General features: G+C 46.3%; 1 protein-coding gene across 3 annotated transcripts in view; it reads right to left on the bottom strand.

Annotated features, from left to right (window-relative positions):
- LOC143512554 (ERC protein 2-like) overlaps positions 1 to 19,574 on the bottom strand; it is a 215,104-nt gene that overhangs the window by 132,235 nt on the left and 63,295 nt on the right. For all 3 annotated transcript variants that reach the window (XM_077003020.1, XM_077003021.1, XM_077003022.1), the window contains exon 9: positions 17,435 to 17,602. In XM_077003020.1, coding sequence (XP_076859135.1) covers positions 17,435 to 17,602 — 168 coding nt within the window. The remainder of the gene's footprint in view (positions 1 to 17,434; positions 17,603 to 19,574) is intronic.

The raw sequence follows: 19,574 nt of genomic DNA, 5'->3' as shown, positions 1-19,574 counted from the left end.
AAAGTGGAGAACATGAGTGAACATCTTCATTGGCCGCCCAGCGTGTGTGTGGTTCTCATGGGGCCTCATGGGGCCTCAGAGGGCCTTATTTCAGGACAAATTTAGCGTGGTGCTCTGGCCAGCAGATAAACTCTTCTGTTCCTGCTGCTGCTGCGTTTTCTTTGGCCGACTCAGTCAACGAAAACAACGCTACTGCCGAAATATTTAAGTGCGCCAGGCGGCCTCTGTTCCGAGCAGTCGGGCGGAGGGGGAAAAAACCCGCCTGACCCCCGATGCCATTCACTTAGAGTCGATGTGAACTCACTTTTTAGATAACGTGGGATGTGGGTATCGGACCGGAAACTGTAGAGGGCTTTGTGGATTCTATCAGTAAAATCGATTTACAGGGACTTTCAGGGCTTTTTCAAGGAATGTGGTTATATATATATATATATATATATATATATATATATATATATATATATATATATATATATTAGAGGCAGAAGAGACAAAGACAGAGATGGACCACCTACAGTTGGAGTGCTTGAACTGTAAACTGAGCTGGTATATCATAAACACGGGGACATCTCTGACTGTTGAGGGCCAGCCTGCTACCTGCACTGTCCTTCACCACATGTACAGTACTGCTGTTATACAGGACACTCTGATTGGCCTTGCCCACTACTACCGTACAAATACCCAAAACAATGAGACAATGCACTCATTTATAGAATGCAAAGTTATATCAACAGTACACGACTACCAAAAATACTTAATATCCATCAGGGTTAATACATTTTCTCCAAAGGAACCACAAATAAAACCCACAATTCTGAAGCCAAGGTTGGTTATCAGAAATGTACTGTAATTAGTCTGCTTTTAGACTCTCCCTCTCTCTTCTTTTTTCTGCATTTCCTTTTTGAATTTTAACCATTACTCATGCCAGGATGTGAGTGGGATTGCACGAGCCTCTTTATAATGATTTTCAAATGTTTATTCTCTCTTACATTTTTGTGCTTTTATTCATATGTTTGTCATCACCTCTGAATAAACAGTTGTGCGCTGGGGTAAGTCAGGACAGCCTGGCCAGTGGTCATGGGAACACATTGGCAGTGGATAAAACCATGAGTCTCAGACAATGGGGATCATGGGTGATATGCAAGGATGAAAGAGAGTGTAGAAAGACTATAAGTGGGCTTGCCCAGAACCCCAGAACATTACCAAAGAAAAAAGAACCATGAATGTGTTGAATATTGTTGCAAGTGCATATATATATATATATATATATATATATATATATATATATATATATATATATATATATATATATATAGAAATAAAAACAGACAAAACCTTTACAGACCCACACATAAAGACCCACATATGCCAAACACAATTTCCTATGAACGTGTATATATGATGATGTACACATCCACTCACTGACACATACACAATCCCGACATGCTCAGGCAGTATGGCTGTCAGATTTTGCCCTCTTGTGTCTTGGCTAGGAAACTACAAATGGAATTCCAACATTTATTCCTCTGATCAAACAGCAATCAAAAGATTAAACAGTTACAAACTTTCAGTTACAGACGTTCGTATGTGTAGGTCACATGGCTGGGGCAGTATGGTAGGTGGTCAAAAGATGAAAGGCTTAAGCCGCCTCCCACTTCTTCCCAGCTGTCTCGGTGTGACATCATTCACATCCTCATTCAAGGACACATTCAATTACAGCTCATAACGATGACATCACAAAGGACAGAAGAAGCCGAAGACTTGAACAATGACGTGGACGGGTGTGGTGTGACGGACACTCAGACGGGAAGAGTGTGGGATTGTGTGGATTTCAGGAAAGAAATCAGGAAAGAGATAAAAGAAAACAATTTAAAAAAAGAGAGTCAAATACAGATTGGTACGGAGCAGCTCTCTCTCAGCACCACTGGTCTCCCATTTCTAACTCAGCAGCAGCACATATTTATATTGCTTCAATAGCAATATTCTTCCACTGCCCTCTGCGGACATTTTTCTCATAAATGAACTGCATAACCCACCACCACTGAAATGGAAGAGTAGAGAGGTGATAGAGTACAGCCAATAAAGGAGGAGAGTATATGAAAGACAGCATGGGACACGTCTTTGATATTTCCCCTCCAAACAGTTATTACTTTCTCATTTTATCAAGGGAAGGGGTCAGCCATAGTCCTTTGAGATGTGTTATGATTTGGTGATCTTTCCCATCCTCATCACTGTGATTTGTACACTGTGATTTGTACACTCAAAGTGGCCTGGCCTGGTGCTTGCACCCACATTTCCTGTCATTGTTTCAGTTATGCCAATGACTACAAGTTCTTGAAACTTCCGCCAAATGCAGTAAAACTTTATTCTAGTTTAGTGCAGAATTTATGACCTGGAGTAAATCGGTATCATTCTATCAACTGAATTTTTTGCTTTTAGACAAAATAAAATGACAGATTTTAAGGTCATCCATAAAGATCACTTTTGTTTTTTTGTCTTCATTGCAGCTGTTGCAAAAAGCAAACAAAGTGTGTGTGAGTGTGTGTGCACATGGGCAAACATGTAGATACAAATGTTCTCCAAACCATTTCTTTGCTTCACTGCACCATAAAATGACCAAACGCACACACAGTTGCCATAGCATCTGGTTGGTTGCCATCCTGGGCAGTCACATAAGGGAGGTGATCAGAAAAGTGGGGAGAAATCTGCCCTCGAAAACAGGAACATCTTGGAGACGCGATTCGTTCTGGATTTTCACGTGCATTTGGTAGCGATTCAGTTAGCCTGTGGGCTAGGGGACTCAGTGTGTTTGTGTGTGTCTAAATACAAGGCCTTCTCTGTGTTGAGAAAAACTAAGCAAACTGAAGAAAATTTAGAGTGAGGATTTTGCCCCGTTCTGTTTACCAAAACAAGGAAACCAACAAAAACAGAGCCGTAGAGGGCAGAACCTTGGGTTGCTAAATTCTTTGCCCAAAACCTTAGAAACAATATAGTGTCTGCAGTGTATGTTAATGGCATGATAACTTAATAAAACTAATAAAATAAGGCATAAACTCAGAAACTCTTTAACTCAGAAGCATACATAGCTCACTTATCGAGTCCTAGATAAAAATCTCCCATCTCGTTAATGATGACAGTTCATTGGTATGTTATTCAAGCAATTAGGAAGCTTATAATTTATTGCTTGCACTCCCTTAATTTTAAATATTTGTAATCTATGGATCCATTAGAATCATTTAGCTACACTGTATTTTACTGTATGATTTTTGAAATGAAATTAAAACAAGCCATAGTCTCAAGAATTGAAGCTGTTGATGGCTAGCATGGTTATGGGGGGAAAGGGTTAGCGTAAAAGGCTAACATGTGTGCTACCTCTTTTAGTCCAGCACCCCCCGCATAAAACACGTCCCTATCACTACTACCCGGGCCTAAGAATGCCGCCGTGATTGCCTGTGCAATTATCAGCCACTTTCACTTGTTTTTCTCTCTTTCTCTTTCATTCTTTTCTTTTTCTCCTTTTCAAAGCATTTTCGTACAGCTTTGATCCAAGCTGGGGAAGAAGAAAGGGGGGGAAGGACAAAGTAGGAGGGAAAAAAAGAATCAGCCCACCCAGCCGAAATATCTGCAGCTGTGCTTGGGGCTGCCCACGGTCCACAGCAGGGGCTCGACATCGGCTTTATCAAAGGGCTATCACCCCCTCTCATCGTGGCAGACTACCATGGGCTCCTTCGCCTCAGGCAAATGGCAAGCTGACAGAGAACTAATACTCCATCAATCCATTCCTTCATTACAACCACGAAACATCTCTATCTGCTTGAATCTTCCACGGCAGCCTCGTCCACTCGATACATGGCCTTCTCCTCGGCTATGGGATGCCTGGCTCCAGAGCTTCTCATCTGGGAAGTATTATGGGGAAAGGGGACCGTCCTTCATCAGGAAGGTCCCCCAGGGGACCGTGTTCGGCCCTGTGATCAATCGCCATCTGGTAATCATTGATAAGTCATTGATGATTGAGTGGGTGGTTGGCAGTTAAACGCAACTTGTAAGTGATCTTTTATCAGTCTGGTTATCGACTGCTAGAAGTCTGTTTGGATCTGCACTAGATTCAAGAAGAGGGAAGAATGTAAGAAGGGAGAAAGTTCCTATCGATTAGAAAAAGGACTAAAGCTAAAATCCTTGCACAGACAGAGAAATAGATGCAAATATGTGAAATAATGAATAGATGTCAAAATTACATCAAAGCTGATGCACATTTATACTTTACAGGGAAGAAATACTGAAAGAGGAGGATATACTGAGAAACGGAGAGGCAAGCAGGCTGTGTTGGCCACAGAGCCAAAAACAACTCTGTCTAGAGGGTAGGCCACAGCTAGCTAGCAGGAAACCAACCAGTAACCACACGTAGCTAATGTGATGCAAACACATCTCCTGTGAGCATGTTTGTGTGTGTGTGTGTGTGTGTGTGTGTGTGTGTGTGTGTGTGTGTGTGTGTGTGTGTGGCAACTGTAAAAGCTCATAAAATACTGCTGTTGATTAAAACACAAAAGTGCTCAACATATTTCTGTGGTAGAAAAGGTTTGTTACAACAAGACAGGCTCACAAGCTTAAAACATTACAACGTAACTACCATGTATGACTAAGACAATGTGCTCTGTGCCATACCGAGTGTTGCTCAGCAGAGCAGCCCTACAGAGCACGCAGGTGTCTTATTTTCTTTCTGTGTGTGTGGCAGTATATCTGAGAGAGAGCTCAGTGAGTAGGGATTATTATAGTTCTCAAGCAAAATGGAGCATTTTTGAGAAATCAGGTGTTTTTACAGCTCTATATAACACATTAATGACTCCCAGCACAATCGTGTCTTTCCAGGGAGAAGAAGAGCACAGCACATAAGCTGCACTGGCAACATAATCATCATCATCCTCACCTGTTTGCCATTATCTGGGTTTTGGCAGCACAGAAACACACTGTGGGTCTGGTTCAGCTGGCCTGCCCTTCAGCTTCAGCAGTGTTAACCGCCAACGTGTTTAAGAATATAAATTCAAATGACCTGGGTGACTGAGCAATGGTAACCCTGACAAGTGTGAGATCACACAACTTCTGGTCTTCTCACTAGTGTGCACAGACACCCGCAGACACACCCCTGCTTTATCCATAAGGAAAGACATGTTACGGATGGTTTCGGCAAAAGCGTTTGTGAAGAGATGAGAGGTGGGGCCTGGGGTGGTCATGTGTGACTAGTGTTGGGGGAGCTTGAAAAGAATCAACGTATCAATGTTGCTGTGGCAGCGATCAGGAGACAGGAGACGAACAGGCAGCGTCAAGCAGGTCAGAGAAAGAGTGTGAAGTAGACATCAAGGTCAAATCAAGGTGAGATTGCAGGTGGAAGACCCTTAATAGGCCTGTGGTAGTACTACAGCTGAGAGTCACACTGTGACTGAAACTGCTATACCACATTCTGCTCACTCTGGCAGCTCTTGGTCCGTTAATAAGATCAAGTAAGTAAATCAGTCGACAATTAGTTGTGTATACTGCTCACACGGAAACAGGAATGTATGGTTGTGCACACACACAAAACTCTATTATGCTGAAGAGATCTAGTAGAGCTATTACTAAGATAAATGGCAGCAGTCTAATGTGGTCAGCTACGTGTGTAATCAAACAGGCACGTAAGCAAGAGATACACACTTCCTGTGCCCAGACAGGAAGCTGACAGATCAGGACACCACCCCCAGCAGTAAATCAGACACTATTAGAGCTTCATATAAAACAGGCTCATTACATGTCTGTTAAAAGGCTGAGTCAGTGCAGTAATGCAGGATCAAAGAGACACCTGGCTTTGGTTGCACACACACACACACACACACACACACACACACACATCCCAGCAAGGAGAACGCTTTGAACACAGTGTGACAACAAAAGGAACAAATCATTTTCTTATCTCATCAGCCCTTTATGTGTGTTTAGGATGTCTGTGTGTGCCTGTGAGCGTCTGTGTGTCCACACCAGCACTGCCCATAAGACGGGCTCACTGACCGTACTTTGCCAGTCTTAAATTGCAGGGTTGAATATCATGTGTCAGGAAGCACTCTGATCTTATACTCCATAATACCTGGAAAAGCCTATTTGATGTATGCAACCACACACTGAATAAATACAAATCTAGAAAATACATAGACAAGTGCAGACTCTACGGCAGTGGGAGATCCTGTGAATCCTGCAGTCGGGATCCGAACGGCAGGACTAAACCTGTGTCATATCAAGCGAACATCTTCTCTGACACATCTGGGACTCTTAGATCACTTATTTCAAATTTGTTTTCCTTTTACATTGCTGACGGTTGTTGTAAGGGTGAACTGCCAGAACTGTTTCCTGTTACTCCACGACGATGCTGACAGTGTTTGGGTCTGTGTTTGTGTTTGTCCATGTGTGTGTGAGTCTGTGTAAGATGGAGGTGCACATGGAGAAACAATAGCTACACCCACTCACTCTCATTACGCACCTGTCACGTGCGGCTACGCCCCCTCTCCTAGCTGTCACTCTGGGTTCCCTCGTGTCTGTGTTCTTGCCCGTTTGTCCCGCCCTGCTCGTTAGTTTTATGAATCCCTCGTTTGTTACCACGCCCCTGTGTCATTGTCATCACCTGTCCCTAGTTTAGTTCTGTGTATAAAAGCCCCTGAGTCTCCCTTGTCCTTTGTCCGGTATTTTGAATTCATTTGTGATCGTGTTTATCCCACCGCTGTTCTCTGTGCCTGACCGTTTTCGTGTTTCTCCTGTTTTCCGTGCCCCCTGTCTTGTGATGCCTGTCTTTGCCTGTTTTACGGACTGCCCTCCTGTTATCGACCCTGCCTGGCTATCCGACGATGATTACGGTATTCCCCTGAATAAATCTCGCTCTTCTCAGCACTTGTGTCCGTCCTCTCGCTCCGTGGCGCAAGCCTCGTTACATAATACCGGACCAATCAAGGACACAGCGAGAGAGCGAGACTCTGGTGAGTTCAAACACTGTGAATGGATGTCGGCTGGTTTAATCCGGTTCGACTCTCCGGTATTTCAGTGCGAACAAACTAGAGACAGGAATACCCCTGGCGCTGCGGGTACAAGGAAGTCTCGTCGCCGACCAAAGAAAGCGCAGTCTCTTTCTACTGGCTTTCGCGACGAGACTCCATCTGAGCGCTGTGTGTCTGCCCGGTTTTGCGAACACGACGGGGAAAAACCTCCTGTCGTGCGAGCAGCGGGCAGACGGTCTGAGCGCACAGACAAGTTTTCGCTTAACCCTCGGTTGACTCTCTCTGACCACCGTGAGCTCCCGGCGCCTCAAGGGAGGCGGAGCCGCAGCAGAGAGAGCAACCGAGGAGCTTGTGTGTCTGTGTGTTCTGCCAGGCTCACCCAGGACCCTGAGGAGGAGGACCCACCGCCTCTGATCCTGCCGGCTACTCCACATGACAACCCCAAGTATTTTTTGGGGGGGAGTACGAGCCACGCCAGTATGGCGGTCCCGCCCCCCGATGACGTCAGTGTGGCGGTCCCGCCCCCCGATGACGTCAGTATGGCGGTCCCGCCCCCCGATGACGTCAGTATGGCGGTCACGCCCCCCGATGACGTCAGTATGGTGGTTCCGCCCCCTGAGGACGTCAGTATGGTGGTTCCGCCCCCTGAGGACGTCAGCCCGGTGGTTCCGCCCCCTGAGGACGTCAGCCCGGTGGTTCCGCCCCCTGAGGACGTCAGCCCGGTGGTTCCGCCCCCTGAGGACGTCAGCCCGGTGGTTCCGCCCCCTGAGGACGTCAGTATGGCGGTCACGCCCCCTGAGGACGTCAGTATGGCGGTCACGCCCCCTGAGGACGTCAGCCCGGTGGTTCCGCCCCCTGAGGACGTCAGCCCGGTGGTTCCGCCCCCTGAGGACGTCAGCCCGGTGGTTCCGCCCCCTGAGGACGTCAGCCCGGTGGTTCCGCCCCCCGAGGGTGTCTCATCCACGCCGGTTCCTGTCCCCGCGACCCTGGAGGGGTCGTCCACGCCGGTTCCTGTCCCCGCTGCCCGTCAGCAGTCCACGCCGGTTCCTGTCCCCGCGACCCTGGAGGGGTCGTCCACGCCGGTTCCTGTCCCCGCTGCCCGTCAGCAGTCCACGCCGGTTCCTGTCCCCGCGACCCTGGAGAGGTCGTCCACGCCGGTTCCTGTCCCCGCGACCCTGGAGGGGTTGTCCACGTCAGTTCCTGTCCCCGCTGCCCGTCAGCAGTCCACGCCGGTTCCTGTCCCCGCGACCCTGGAGAGGTCGTCCACGCCGGTTCCTGTCCCCGCGACCCTGGAGAGGTCGTCCACGCCAGTTCCTGTCCCCGCTGCCCGTCAGCAGTCCACGCCGGTTCCTGTCCCCGCGACCCTGGAGAGGTCGTCCACGCCGGTTCCTGTCCCCGCGACCCTGGAGAGGTCGTCCACGTCGGCTCCCGTTCCCGCTGCCCGCCAGCGGACCCTGCCTGTCCCCGCTGCCCGCCAGCGGACCCTGCCTGTCCCCGCTGCCCGCCAGCGGACCCTGCCTGTCCCCGCTGCCCGCCAGCGGACCCTGCCTGTCCCCGCTGCCTGTCTGCCGGCTCCAGTTCCCGCTGCCTGTCTGCCGGCTCCTGTTCCCGCTGCCTGCCGCCCGGCCGCACCTGTCGCCCCAGAGACTGTGCTGCCCCCTGTTGGGCATGGACTTGGTGTTCCCCCTGCTCCGTCATGTGCCTCCTATGTTCCGTTGCCCGTGTTCCCCTTGCTCCCTGGTCCCGTCCCTGGTTTTGTTTTGGTCCCTGTCCCCGTGGTTGTGTCTGTCAAGGTCTGTGTTCCTGTTCCCGTGTCTGTTTCCTGTGGTGTCGTCTCTGTCCCTGTCCCCATGTCTGTTCCCCAAGTTGTCACCCACCTTGTGCCTGTGCCTGTCTCCGTTGTTCATGGTGTCTTTGCCTCTGTGTTTGCCTCCGCCTTGTCCCCTGGCCCCACTCCCGTGTCTGTCCCCGGTCCTGTACTGTCCGGCCCTGCTCCTTGCCCTGTCCGGTCTCCATGTGTCCCGTGTACCGCCATGCCCCAGCCCAGCTCCTGGCCCGTCTCTGGTCCCCCTGTCCCTGCCGTGCCCCGGTCTCCGTGCCCTGCTTTCCCCTGGTCTGTTCCTCCGGTCCGTCCCGTGTCTGCTGTCCCTGTCCCTCGCCGTGTTCCGTGGTTCCCTGTCTTGTCCTAGTCTGGTTCCCTGTCCTGTCTGCCCTTGCGTGCCCCAGAGTGGCACGCTTTGAGGGGGGGTTCTGTCACGTGCGGCTACGCCCCCTCTCCTAGCTGTCACTCTGGGTTCCCTCGTGTCTGTGTTCTTGCCCGTTTGTCCCGCCCTGCTCGTTAGTTTTATGAATCCCTCGTTTGTTACCACGCCCCTGTGTCATTGTCATCACCTGTCCCTAGTTTAGTTCTGTGTATAAAAGCCCCTGAGTCTCCCTTGTCCTTTGTCCGGTATTTTGAATTCATTTGTGATCGTGTTTATCCCACCGCTGTTCTCTGTGCCTGACCGTTTTCGTGTTTCTCCTGTTTTCCGTGCCCCCTGTCTTGTGATGCCTGTCTTTGCCTGTTTTACGGACTGCCCTCCTGTTATCGACCCTGCCTGGCTATCCGACGATGATTACGGTATTCCCCTGAATAAATCTCGCTCTTCTCAGCACTTGTGTCCGTCCTCTCGCTCCGTGGCGCAAGCCTCGTTACAGCACCCCTTTACATTTGGTGGTGGATGGTTCCGACCTCCAATGCCGGATGGTATTTCATATTTTTCATGCTGTTAGTTACTTAGTCCAGTATTTTGACCAAGATTTAATGTTTGGATTATGCATACATGAAACAACAGATGTGTGTAGTATATTAGGCTTGTATTAGAGATGTTAAAAACAGCTAAAATTCGAAATTTGTTTAAAAACTACATTTAAATGTGTACTGAATCTTATTGTCATCCCTAGTTTTTATTGGCTCATGCATCATTTAGATAAACATTTAAACAACAAACATTTACCTACATAGTGGCACAACATAACTGTCATTAGCATTGCAAATACACACATACACACACATACTATTCAAATTTCCAAACTCTACACTTAACACACCCACATTTTCTTCTCCAGTGACAAAGTACCTTAGAGAACATGATCAACAGTTATGAAGAGAAAACCATAACCAAATTCATGATTCATAACCAAACCCTTTTAAAAATAAGGTTTTATAATCAAGTGAAGCAAAGTCAAGGTTTCCTAGTGTTATTACAATCACCGCATTATGTCAAATCAAATCAAATATATTTATATAGTGCTTTTATTATGTCCATGTTATCAGAGTTATGAAAAACAATGTTGAAAATGTTTAAAATCAGGTTTATAAAAAAGCACGCAGGTTTTAATCTGGAAATGGGCAGATGTAGGGCAATTGTTCTGGAGATTTTTTTTTGTTCTGGAGATTGTTTTGTTCTGGAGAAGTTTTTTAGCTATGTTTTTTAGCTTTTTCTGAAGGATTTTTTTCTTTTTACAGTCATTCTAGGTATCAAAGACAACAGACGTATAACGGACGAAGCTTATGTGAACCGTCAGTGACTTCAGTTCACCGGGGAGCATTTTGGGCTTCTCCCTGGGAGAAACTCTCCTTTGTAAACTGTTGAGGACAATGTGGACCAGGTGCTGTTCAGATCAGCTTTTCTCATTCACTGAGAAACAAAACACAGCACTGGAGCTGAATGGAGGAGCTTCTCATGCCTAGCGGACCCAGTCAAAATGACATCAATGGACTTGTGGGCCCAGTTGCAGACACGGATCCAAGCTTGGACCAGTCCGGCACACGTCTCCTCCCCTCAGAGGAGAGAGAGGCTCATTCACGGAGATGCAGGGGTGTAGAGGGGAGTCCTTCCTGCCTCTCCACAACTCTTCCTGTGAGTTATGGCTTAAAGACCCACGAGACACTCAACGTTCGGAGAATCAATCAAATCCTTTGGATGTTGCAGACGACACTTGCCTGCCGACAGACAGAGCGGAACACCTCTGACGCACTGGTGGAAAGGACGCGTTTCCCACGCGGGCACGTTAATCTGTCTTCGGGAGGCCTGGATGAGGTTCCGTGCTGTGAGAACTGAGCACTGCAGAGAGGAACTGAGGGGAAGTTGGGCTGAAGTTTACTGGGCAGGATGGCCTGGGCTCTTCAGCTGACACGTGTGGATGATGGCTGCACAAACTAAGTTGGTTCTGACTAAAAGCCCCAGAGCTGGACATGACAGAGCTGGAAATTCAGTCCAAGGGGAAAATAGAATGTGTGTGTGTGTGTATATGTGTTTGTGTTTTGGGGGTGGGGTTGTGTGTTTAAATGTTGACATGTTTTTTATGAGAGCTGTGCCCTCAACTTTCTTTCAGTGTCCAATCAAAATATTCAAATTTTCTTTGGAAAAAGTCCAACACCTCAAATAAAAACATGCTAAACTAAAACATCAGATATGTGACAGTTGTCCCATCCTCATAAATAATACGTAGTCATTGGAGCTTGTTAGCGCCCTGGTATGAGCACATTTAAGGCTCAAGGGGCTATTTAGGTAATTGAGGGACTATACACTTGAAAATCATTTGAAGGTCACCATAATGGAAGCACACGTTCAGACACTGCTAACCCTGGACAATGGCGTTGATATAAACAGGCAATGTAATTATTGAAAGTGATGAATATTATTATTAATGTCTGGATAACAGTGCACCATTGTAAGAACAAATGGAATTGAAAATGAGTTATGATGGGAGTTTGAGACAGGAAAAAGTGTCTTCAGTGAATTTATTAAGGAGAACAGAGCCAGAATCCAGAGGAAAGATAAATGGGGGAAAAGAAAAAAAACAGGATTAGGAGTAGTGAAAGGCTGAGAAACGTGTGTATGTGTGTGTGTTAGGTAAGTGTGTATGTGTATATGTGTGTGTTAGGCAGGTGTGTGTGTGTGTGTTAGGTAGGTGTGTATGTGTGGGTTAGGTAGGTGTGTATGTGTGCGTTAGGCAAGTGTTTATGTGTGTGTATGTATGTGTTGGCAGGTGTGTATGTATGTGTATGTGTGGGTCAGGTAGGTATGTGTGTGTGTGTTAGGTAGGTGAGTATGTGTGTTAGATAGGTATGGTATGTATGTGAGCATTAGGTAGGTGTGTGTAGTGTTGTCACGATACTAAGAATTACAACTTCGATACGATACTTTAAAAAGTATTGAAATTCGATACGATTTTCGATACCAAAGTCAGATACTGTGCTCATTTCCGTTTTAAAGGCTTTTTATTTATTTTTTATAAACAAACAAATGAATATTGTATTTTGTTTCACAAATGTCAAATAAATAAAAGGTGTAGTCCCTACCACATTAAAACAGAAAAATTAATAATTGCACATTAATATAAATTAACAAAAATAATAGTAGTGCACTCTGGAATTCACATTTAGAAGTTAAAAAAGGCTAGTGCAAAAAGTGTATTTTAAGTATACTTTAAACAACTTTAACTCTTTAAGTAACTAAAACTTCAGTATTAGAGTTCAGTATTCATAGATGATTGATCCATTGTAGTACGATCACTCTTCTTTTCTCCCTGTATGCTGTCGCACTTACGGCTCTTAAACCAAGAATATGACATTTGCTAGGATACCATAATCAGACACATAATTTTGTATGCTATAATACTAGAAATGGGAATAATCACCAACCTCTTGGAATGTTTTGTACAAATATGCGTGCCTTCAGGTGTTTGGCCAGGTTCGTTGTGTTAAGCTAGGTTTAAACTTTCGCGAGTGACCGTAGCGCGCAAGTCCGCACACCTTGTCCGCGTGCTTGAAAATGCTTGAAACAAATAGCTGTCTGACTGAACCGTTCTCTTGTATTACGTTAACAAATACGAGCCTCTTGTAATTCCAGGACGAAACATGAGAGAACGTGAAGACATTAAAATTGAGCGTTTTGAAAATAAACAACCATTAAATAATGTGATAAAAAAGCGAATAATTTCGAGTATATGTATAAATATTTAACTAAAGTTTAACGTGCTGGGAAATATTGAAATGGACCTTGAAAGTGACGTACAAGTGCTTTAATTCCACCTTGTTGGTGTATGAACCCTACAAACATGACTGTTCATTGCGCTGCGGCGCGCGCTAAGTTACAAAATTCTAGAGGTGCACGACCTCGCGAATTGACAGAGCGCGAGGCTACCGCGATTACATCATTTTCACCGCGCGGACCCTCGCGCTGCTCGCGGCGCGTCAGGTATAAACCAGGCTTTAGCGCCCTTTGTTGAAATGTTCCGAAAGCACCGCCTGCAAACTGGCTTGTTCATGTCCTTCGGTTTTCCATCTGTATCTGCTTCGAATCCAAAGTATTTCCACACAGCACTTCTGCTGCTTTCCTTGTTTAATTAAGACGAGCTGCGAACACACTGCGTTTGTTTTAGCTGCCATTTCAGCATTACCAACTGTTCTGTGCATTATGGCACCTTGGGTGGGTCAAACGAAAGCGCATTTTATGTAAAAAGAATCGATTGGCTCCTTTGGTTGGTACAGCTTTAAAGCACCGTTTGCAGACCGGTTTTGATGTGTCCACGGGGTTGCCATGACTGTCTGAAATGTATGCAAATAATTCCATATTTCGCTTCGTGCGTGTAGTTTTTCAACAAGCTGAGGACGGTCCGCAATATTGCTTGTATTATCAGCCATCGTACACGGTTTCTTCTTATTCTGCAGAGAGGAGGCAAGCGCTGCACTGCTGTACGCGCACACTGCCCCCGTGTGGCACTCTTTGGAAATACTGCTCTTAAAAAAAAAAAAAAAAAAACGCACTTAGTCCTATAGCACCGATACTAAGCAAACTGGGTATAGTACCGTTTTTAATGACGAAGTATCGTGATACTACTCTAGTATCGGTATACCGTGCAACACTAGGTGTGTGTGTGTTAGGCAGGTGTGTGTGTGTGTGTTAGGTAGGTGTATATGTGTGTTAGGAAGGTGTGTATGTGTGTGCTAGGCAGTTGTGTGTGTGTGTTAGGTAGGTGTGTATGTGTGGGTTAGGTAGGTGTGTATGTGTGGGTTAGGCAAGTGTTTATGTGTGTGTATGTATGTGTATGTGTGGGTCAGGTAGGTATGTGTGTGTGTGTTAGGTAGGTGAGTATGTGTGTGTTAGATAGGTATGGTATGTATGTGTGTGTTAGGTAGGTGAGTATGTATGAGTTAGGCAGGTGTGTGTGTGTGTGTGTGTGTGTGTGTGTGTGTGTGTGTGTGTGTGTGTGTGTGTGTGTGTGTGTGTGTGGTGTTAGGCAGGTATGTATGTGTGGGTTAGGTAGGTATGTATGTGTGTGTAAGGTAGGTGAGTCTGTATGTGTTAGGCAGGTATGGATGTGTGTTAGGTAGGTGAGTATGTGTGTTAGGTAGATGTATATGTGTGGGCCAGGTAGGTGAGTATCAGTGTTTTAGGTAGGTGAGTATGTATGCGTTAGGTAGATGTGTATATTTGTTAGGTAGGTATGTATGTGTGTGTTAGGTAGGTATGTATGTGTGAGTTATATATGTTTGTTAGGCAACTGTGTGTATTAGGTAGATGTTTGTGGGTTAGGTAGGTATGTATGTAGGTGATTATGTATGTGTTAGATAGGTGTGTCTGTGTGTTAGGTAGGTGTGCATGTATGTGTTAGGTAGGTATGTCTGTGTGTTAGGTGTGTATGTGAAAATGTTATTTGTATGTGTGTTAGGTAGGTGTGTGTTTATGTATGTCTTAGGTAGGTGTGTGTGTGTTAGGTAGATGTGTCTATGTGTATGAATGTGTTAGGTACATGTGTATGTGTGAATATCAAAATTAATATTGTGTGTATGTGTGTGTTATGGAGGTGTGTATGTGTGTGTTATGGAGGGGTGTATGTGTGTGTTATGGAGGTGTGTATGTGTGCGTTATGGAGGTGTGTATGTGTGCGTTATGGAGGTGTGTATGTGTGCGTTATGGAGGTGTGTATGTGTGTGTTAGGGAGGTGTGTATGTGTGTGTTAGGGAGGGGTGTATGTGTGTGTTAGGGAGGTGTGTATGTGTGTGTTAGGGAGGTGTGTATGTGTGCGTTATGGAAGTGTGTATGTGTGTAGAATATGGTCTGGGTTGCCAGCAGACGTGCCTCCTACCTGAGGCCCAACATCTACACAAATAGAACTACTAATACGGACTTCTACTAGCTGGGCCACCCAATGGAGGATGGGTTCCCTTTTGAGTCTGGGTCCTCCTGAGGTTTCTTCCTAATCTCCACCATCATAGGGAGTTTTTCCTCGCCACTGTCGCCCCAGGATTGCTCATTAGGGATCTGGACCCATACGCTGCTTTGTGACAACATGTGTTGTAAAAAGCGCTATATAAATAAATTTGACTTGACTTGTATGTGTGTGTTAGGTAGGTAGGTGTGTGTGTGTGTGTGTGTGTGTGTGTGTGTTAGGTAGGTGACCATGTATGTGTTAGGTAGGTATGTGTTGGGTAGATGTGTACGTGTGGTTAGGTAGATGTGTGTGTGTTGGGTAGGTGTGTATGTTAGGTAGATGTGTGTGTTGTGTTGGTGTGTATTCGGTAGGTGTGTATTGGGTATGTGTATTCGGTAGGTGTGTGTGTGTGCAGGTTGGGTAGGTGTGTATGTGTGTGTTGGGCAGGTGTGTATGTGTGTTGGGTAGGTGCGCACGTTGGATAGGTGTGCATATGTGTGTTGGGTAGGTGTGTGTGTATGCTGGGTAGGTGTGTATGTGTGTGTTGGGTAGTGTGTATGTGTGTCGGGTAGGTGTGTATGTGTGTGTTGGGTAGAGGTGTGTGTGTGTTGGGCAGGGGTGTATGTGTGTTGGGTAGGTGTGTGTGTGTGTGTTGGGTGGGTGCGTATGGGTGTGTTGGGTAGAGATGTGTGTGCGTTGGCTAGGTGTGTCGGTGTGTGTTGGGTGGGTGTGTATGTGTGTGTTGGGCAGGGGTGTGTGTGCGTTGGGTAGGTGTGTATGTGTGTGTTAGGTAGGTGTGTATGTGTGTGTTGGGCAGGGGTGTGTGTGCGTTGGGTAGGTGTGTATGTGTGTGTTGGGTAGGTGTGTATGTGTGTGTTGGGCAGGGGTGTGTTTGCGTTGGGTAGGTGTGTATGTGTGTGTTGGGTGGGTGTGTATGTGTGTGTTGGGCAGGGGTGTGTGTGCGTTGGGTAGGTGTGTATGTGTGTGTTGGGTAGGTGTGCCTAGCCCAGGGCTGTGCAGTGTGGTGACTCCCTGCAGCTGGCTCTACATCACTGAGTGACATTAACCTTATAAAAGTCATTAGGGATTGAGGCCTCAAGCAAGCTGAACACACACACTCAAACACACAGACTGCTGGATGACACACGAGGTTAATGTCTGTCTTCATTAAATCCTGTTGGACTTTGCTTTTTCCCTCGACCTTTTAATCAAAAACTTTAATTGAATCACCGAGACACAGGTTAAGCCTTTAATAAAGGTGAGCACACATCCCTCGGGCTCCACACTGGGGCTCGTTGGACTGGCTGACATCTGACCATATGTACAAATGCCTCAAAGGATATCCCCCAACGCCACGTAACAGAATCCTGCACACAACATAGTTGAAAGCATGTTTGCCACAACTAAGCTAATTGAAAAAGACATGTCTTCAAGTTCTAAACCTCAGTAGACTCTACCAGGTCAAAGCACAATCCAAGCCTAGTGGAATTTACAGCCAGACCAAGCCCATGGCAACCAGGTTCAAATCTTGTGCAGCCCAGACCAGAGGGACAGGGTAACTGAGGCCATCAACTGCCCAGGCCAAAACCCAGGACAGTTAATGAGCACACAGAACCCAAAGCAAACACTAACAGGCCCGATGTGCTTGGAGGCCTGGGTCAAACTCAGAACAGAGAAGCACGTGCCAAAAGCAATCGAGACTTAGAAAGGTCCAGACCATAGGCAAGCCCTCAACAGCCCGGGACGATCCAAGCCGGGAACACGGCAGCAGACGACGGCGTGGTGCGGTCGAAACCAGCGCAAAAACAACTCGCCGGGGCAATTATGGAGAGAGAACGTTTATGTAATCAGAGAATATAGTTCTGCTGGGCATCTTTTATAGTTCAGTGAGGTGTTTTGTTTTCAAAGAAATGACATTACGGTGTAATTGGTGCTGGCCCACACAGCATGATCTCATAATAGCAGCGTTTCCAGCGCTGGTGCCGTCGTTGATGCAGACATTATTAACGCCATCATGTTGTCATCACTGCCATTATGACCCGCATAAGCTGTATTGCAATTGCCATCGTGTCTATCAAAGTCAACACCATTACTGCGGGATCCAACAATGTCATCAGCGCAGTCACCTTTATTCTCCATCACCCAGAGTGACCAACGGCACCGCGCCCATCGTGACTGGGAGGACAGCACCGGTCAGTCATTTCCTCCGGCGCTACACTAACCTTCTTCTGCAGGACGCTGATCTTACACTCTTTGACATCCAGCATGTCCTTCAGGTCATGGATCTCGCCGCTCAACGTGCTCTTCTCGTCGGCCAGGTCCTGCAGCTGTTTGATCTTCTTGTTCAGGAAGGTCTCCTTCTCCTCCAGGCGCAGACGCAGCGCATCCACCTGAAGGACATTTTTACATTTAATTTTAACTGAATGTGAACACAAAAACGGTGAAGTAATGCTGTTCTGTCAGCAAAGGATTTACTGTTTAAAGCCACAAGTGTACTACACAATTGCATAACACATGCAGACACAGACACAGGTTTGGCTCATACATAGCAAAGCCCACCAATCCTAGCTACTATAGCAGGTACTGTACAGAAAGAAGGCAGAGTCCTGGTCCCACGGTCTACCACTGGTTCTTTCTCACATACACTCACACACACACACATCTTAGTCTCTATGCTGCTACACGAGTTACCAAGGCTTGATTGAATTTCCAGATTTTGTTCTCCACAGTTCTGGGCTTGGCAAGCAATAAGTAAACCCATATGAATTCCTGAGATGTTGGTGAGCTTGTTATCAGGAGTCTTAGATGAGGCTAGGGGACACACACATGTATTCGATACCCCGTCACAGAACAGATATTTTATTGTCCGGAGTAATGTGAAAAGCAACAAAATGGGAATCCGAGAGCTTTGCAAGTTTTGTAGCAGCTTGGGAACAACGAATAAGAGTGACATGACGCAGGCTGCATAATACTACATGTCAAAGTAAATGTAAAAACAGTACAAACGATGAATAGTTCAATTTCAGTTCAATTAGCTGTTCTTAGCACATCCCACTGGCTTCACAAAAGAATGCTAACCTTAATTTCTGCTATAACATAAATGCATATGGTTACCACTATGCCCCCCATATGGAGAGAGAGAGAAAGAGAGAGATGGAGAAAGAGAGAGACAGCCGGAAAGAGAGAGTGAAAAGAGAGAAAGAAATAGAAAGAGAGCCTGAATGAATCAGTAGTACATGTGCTTGCTGAGGTAAAGCCCATTACAGTAGTATTACAGGGGAGCAAAGACCAACTCAGCCTAAGATGGGAGAGTATTCATCTCATATTGCTCTATTGGCAAGGACCCAACCTCATGATCCTAATCACGGTTGCTCTCTCTCTCCCTCCTTTTCTCTCACTCTATCTCTCTCCCTTCCTCTCTCTCTCTCTCTCTCTCCCTATTTCTCCATCTCTGCTAGCACCCACTGTTTGCAGTGACACTTATAATCCGTAGTTAGCTGGCACGCTGTCATTTACAAGGAATTTGTCCTGTGTTCAGCAGGAAATCGCTCCTGTCCGCCCAGTCTAATTCTTTAAGCTCTTAAAGCACGCCTCATGTGGGCCTCTTTATAAAACACATGCAGAGAGTATGAGGCCAAGACAGACAGAGCACTTTTACAGACAGAGGACACATTTAATTTAGGTTCCTCTCACTTGTTAGCGCAAGGCAGCAGCCGTCACTCACCACTTAAAGAACGCTCTGCAGATTTTCATTTAATATCAACTTCCAAGTAATGGCTCATTAGTATCAGTCATTTACCAGAGCCTTCACAGCCGTTATTCTCACTGGTGCAACTGAGATCCACACACTTTGTACGTTTTAGGATATACGGGCCATATCCGAATCACTCAGTTCCACAGTCATATTGTAGTCTATCGAAGACCAATTAAAACAATTACCTGTACACTCACCGGCCACTTTATTAGGTACACCTTGCTAGTACCTGGTTGGACCCCCTTTTGCCTTCAGAACTGTGTTAATCCTTCATGGCATAGATTCAACAAGGTACTGGAAACATTCCTCAGAGTGTCTGGTCCATATTGACATGATAACATCACACAGTTGCTGCAGATTTGTCGGCTGCACATCCATGATGTGAATCTCCCGTTCCACCACATCCCAAAGGTGCTCTATTGGACTGAGATCTGGTGACTGTGGAGGCCATTTGAGTACAGTGAACTCATTGTGGTGTTCAAGGAACCAGTGTGAGATGATTCATGCTTTATGACATGGCATGTTATTCTGCTGGAAGTAGCCATCAGAAGATGGGTACACTGTTGTCATTAAGAGATGGACATGGTCAGCAACAAAACTCTGGTAGG

Source organism: Brachyhypopomus gauderio, chromosome 4 (genome assembly GCF_052324685.1).
Source record: "Brachyhypopomus gauderio isolate BG-103 chromosome 4, BGAUD_0.2, whole genome shotgun sequence".
NCBI classification, from domain to species: domain Eukaryota; kingdom Metazoa; phylum Chordata; class Actinopteri; order Gymnotiformes; family Hypopomidae; genus Brachyhypopomus; species Brachyhypopomus gauderio.
The sequence above is the reverse complement of the archived record's forward strand: the minus strand, read 5'-3'. Positions and strand labels throughout refer to the sequence as shown.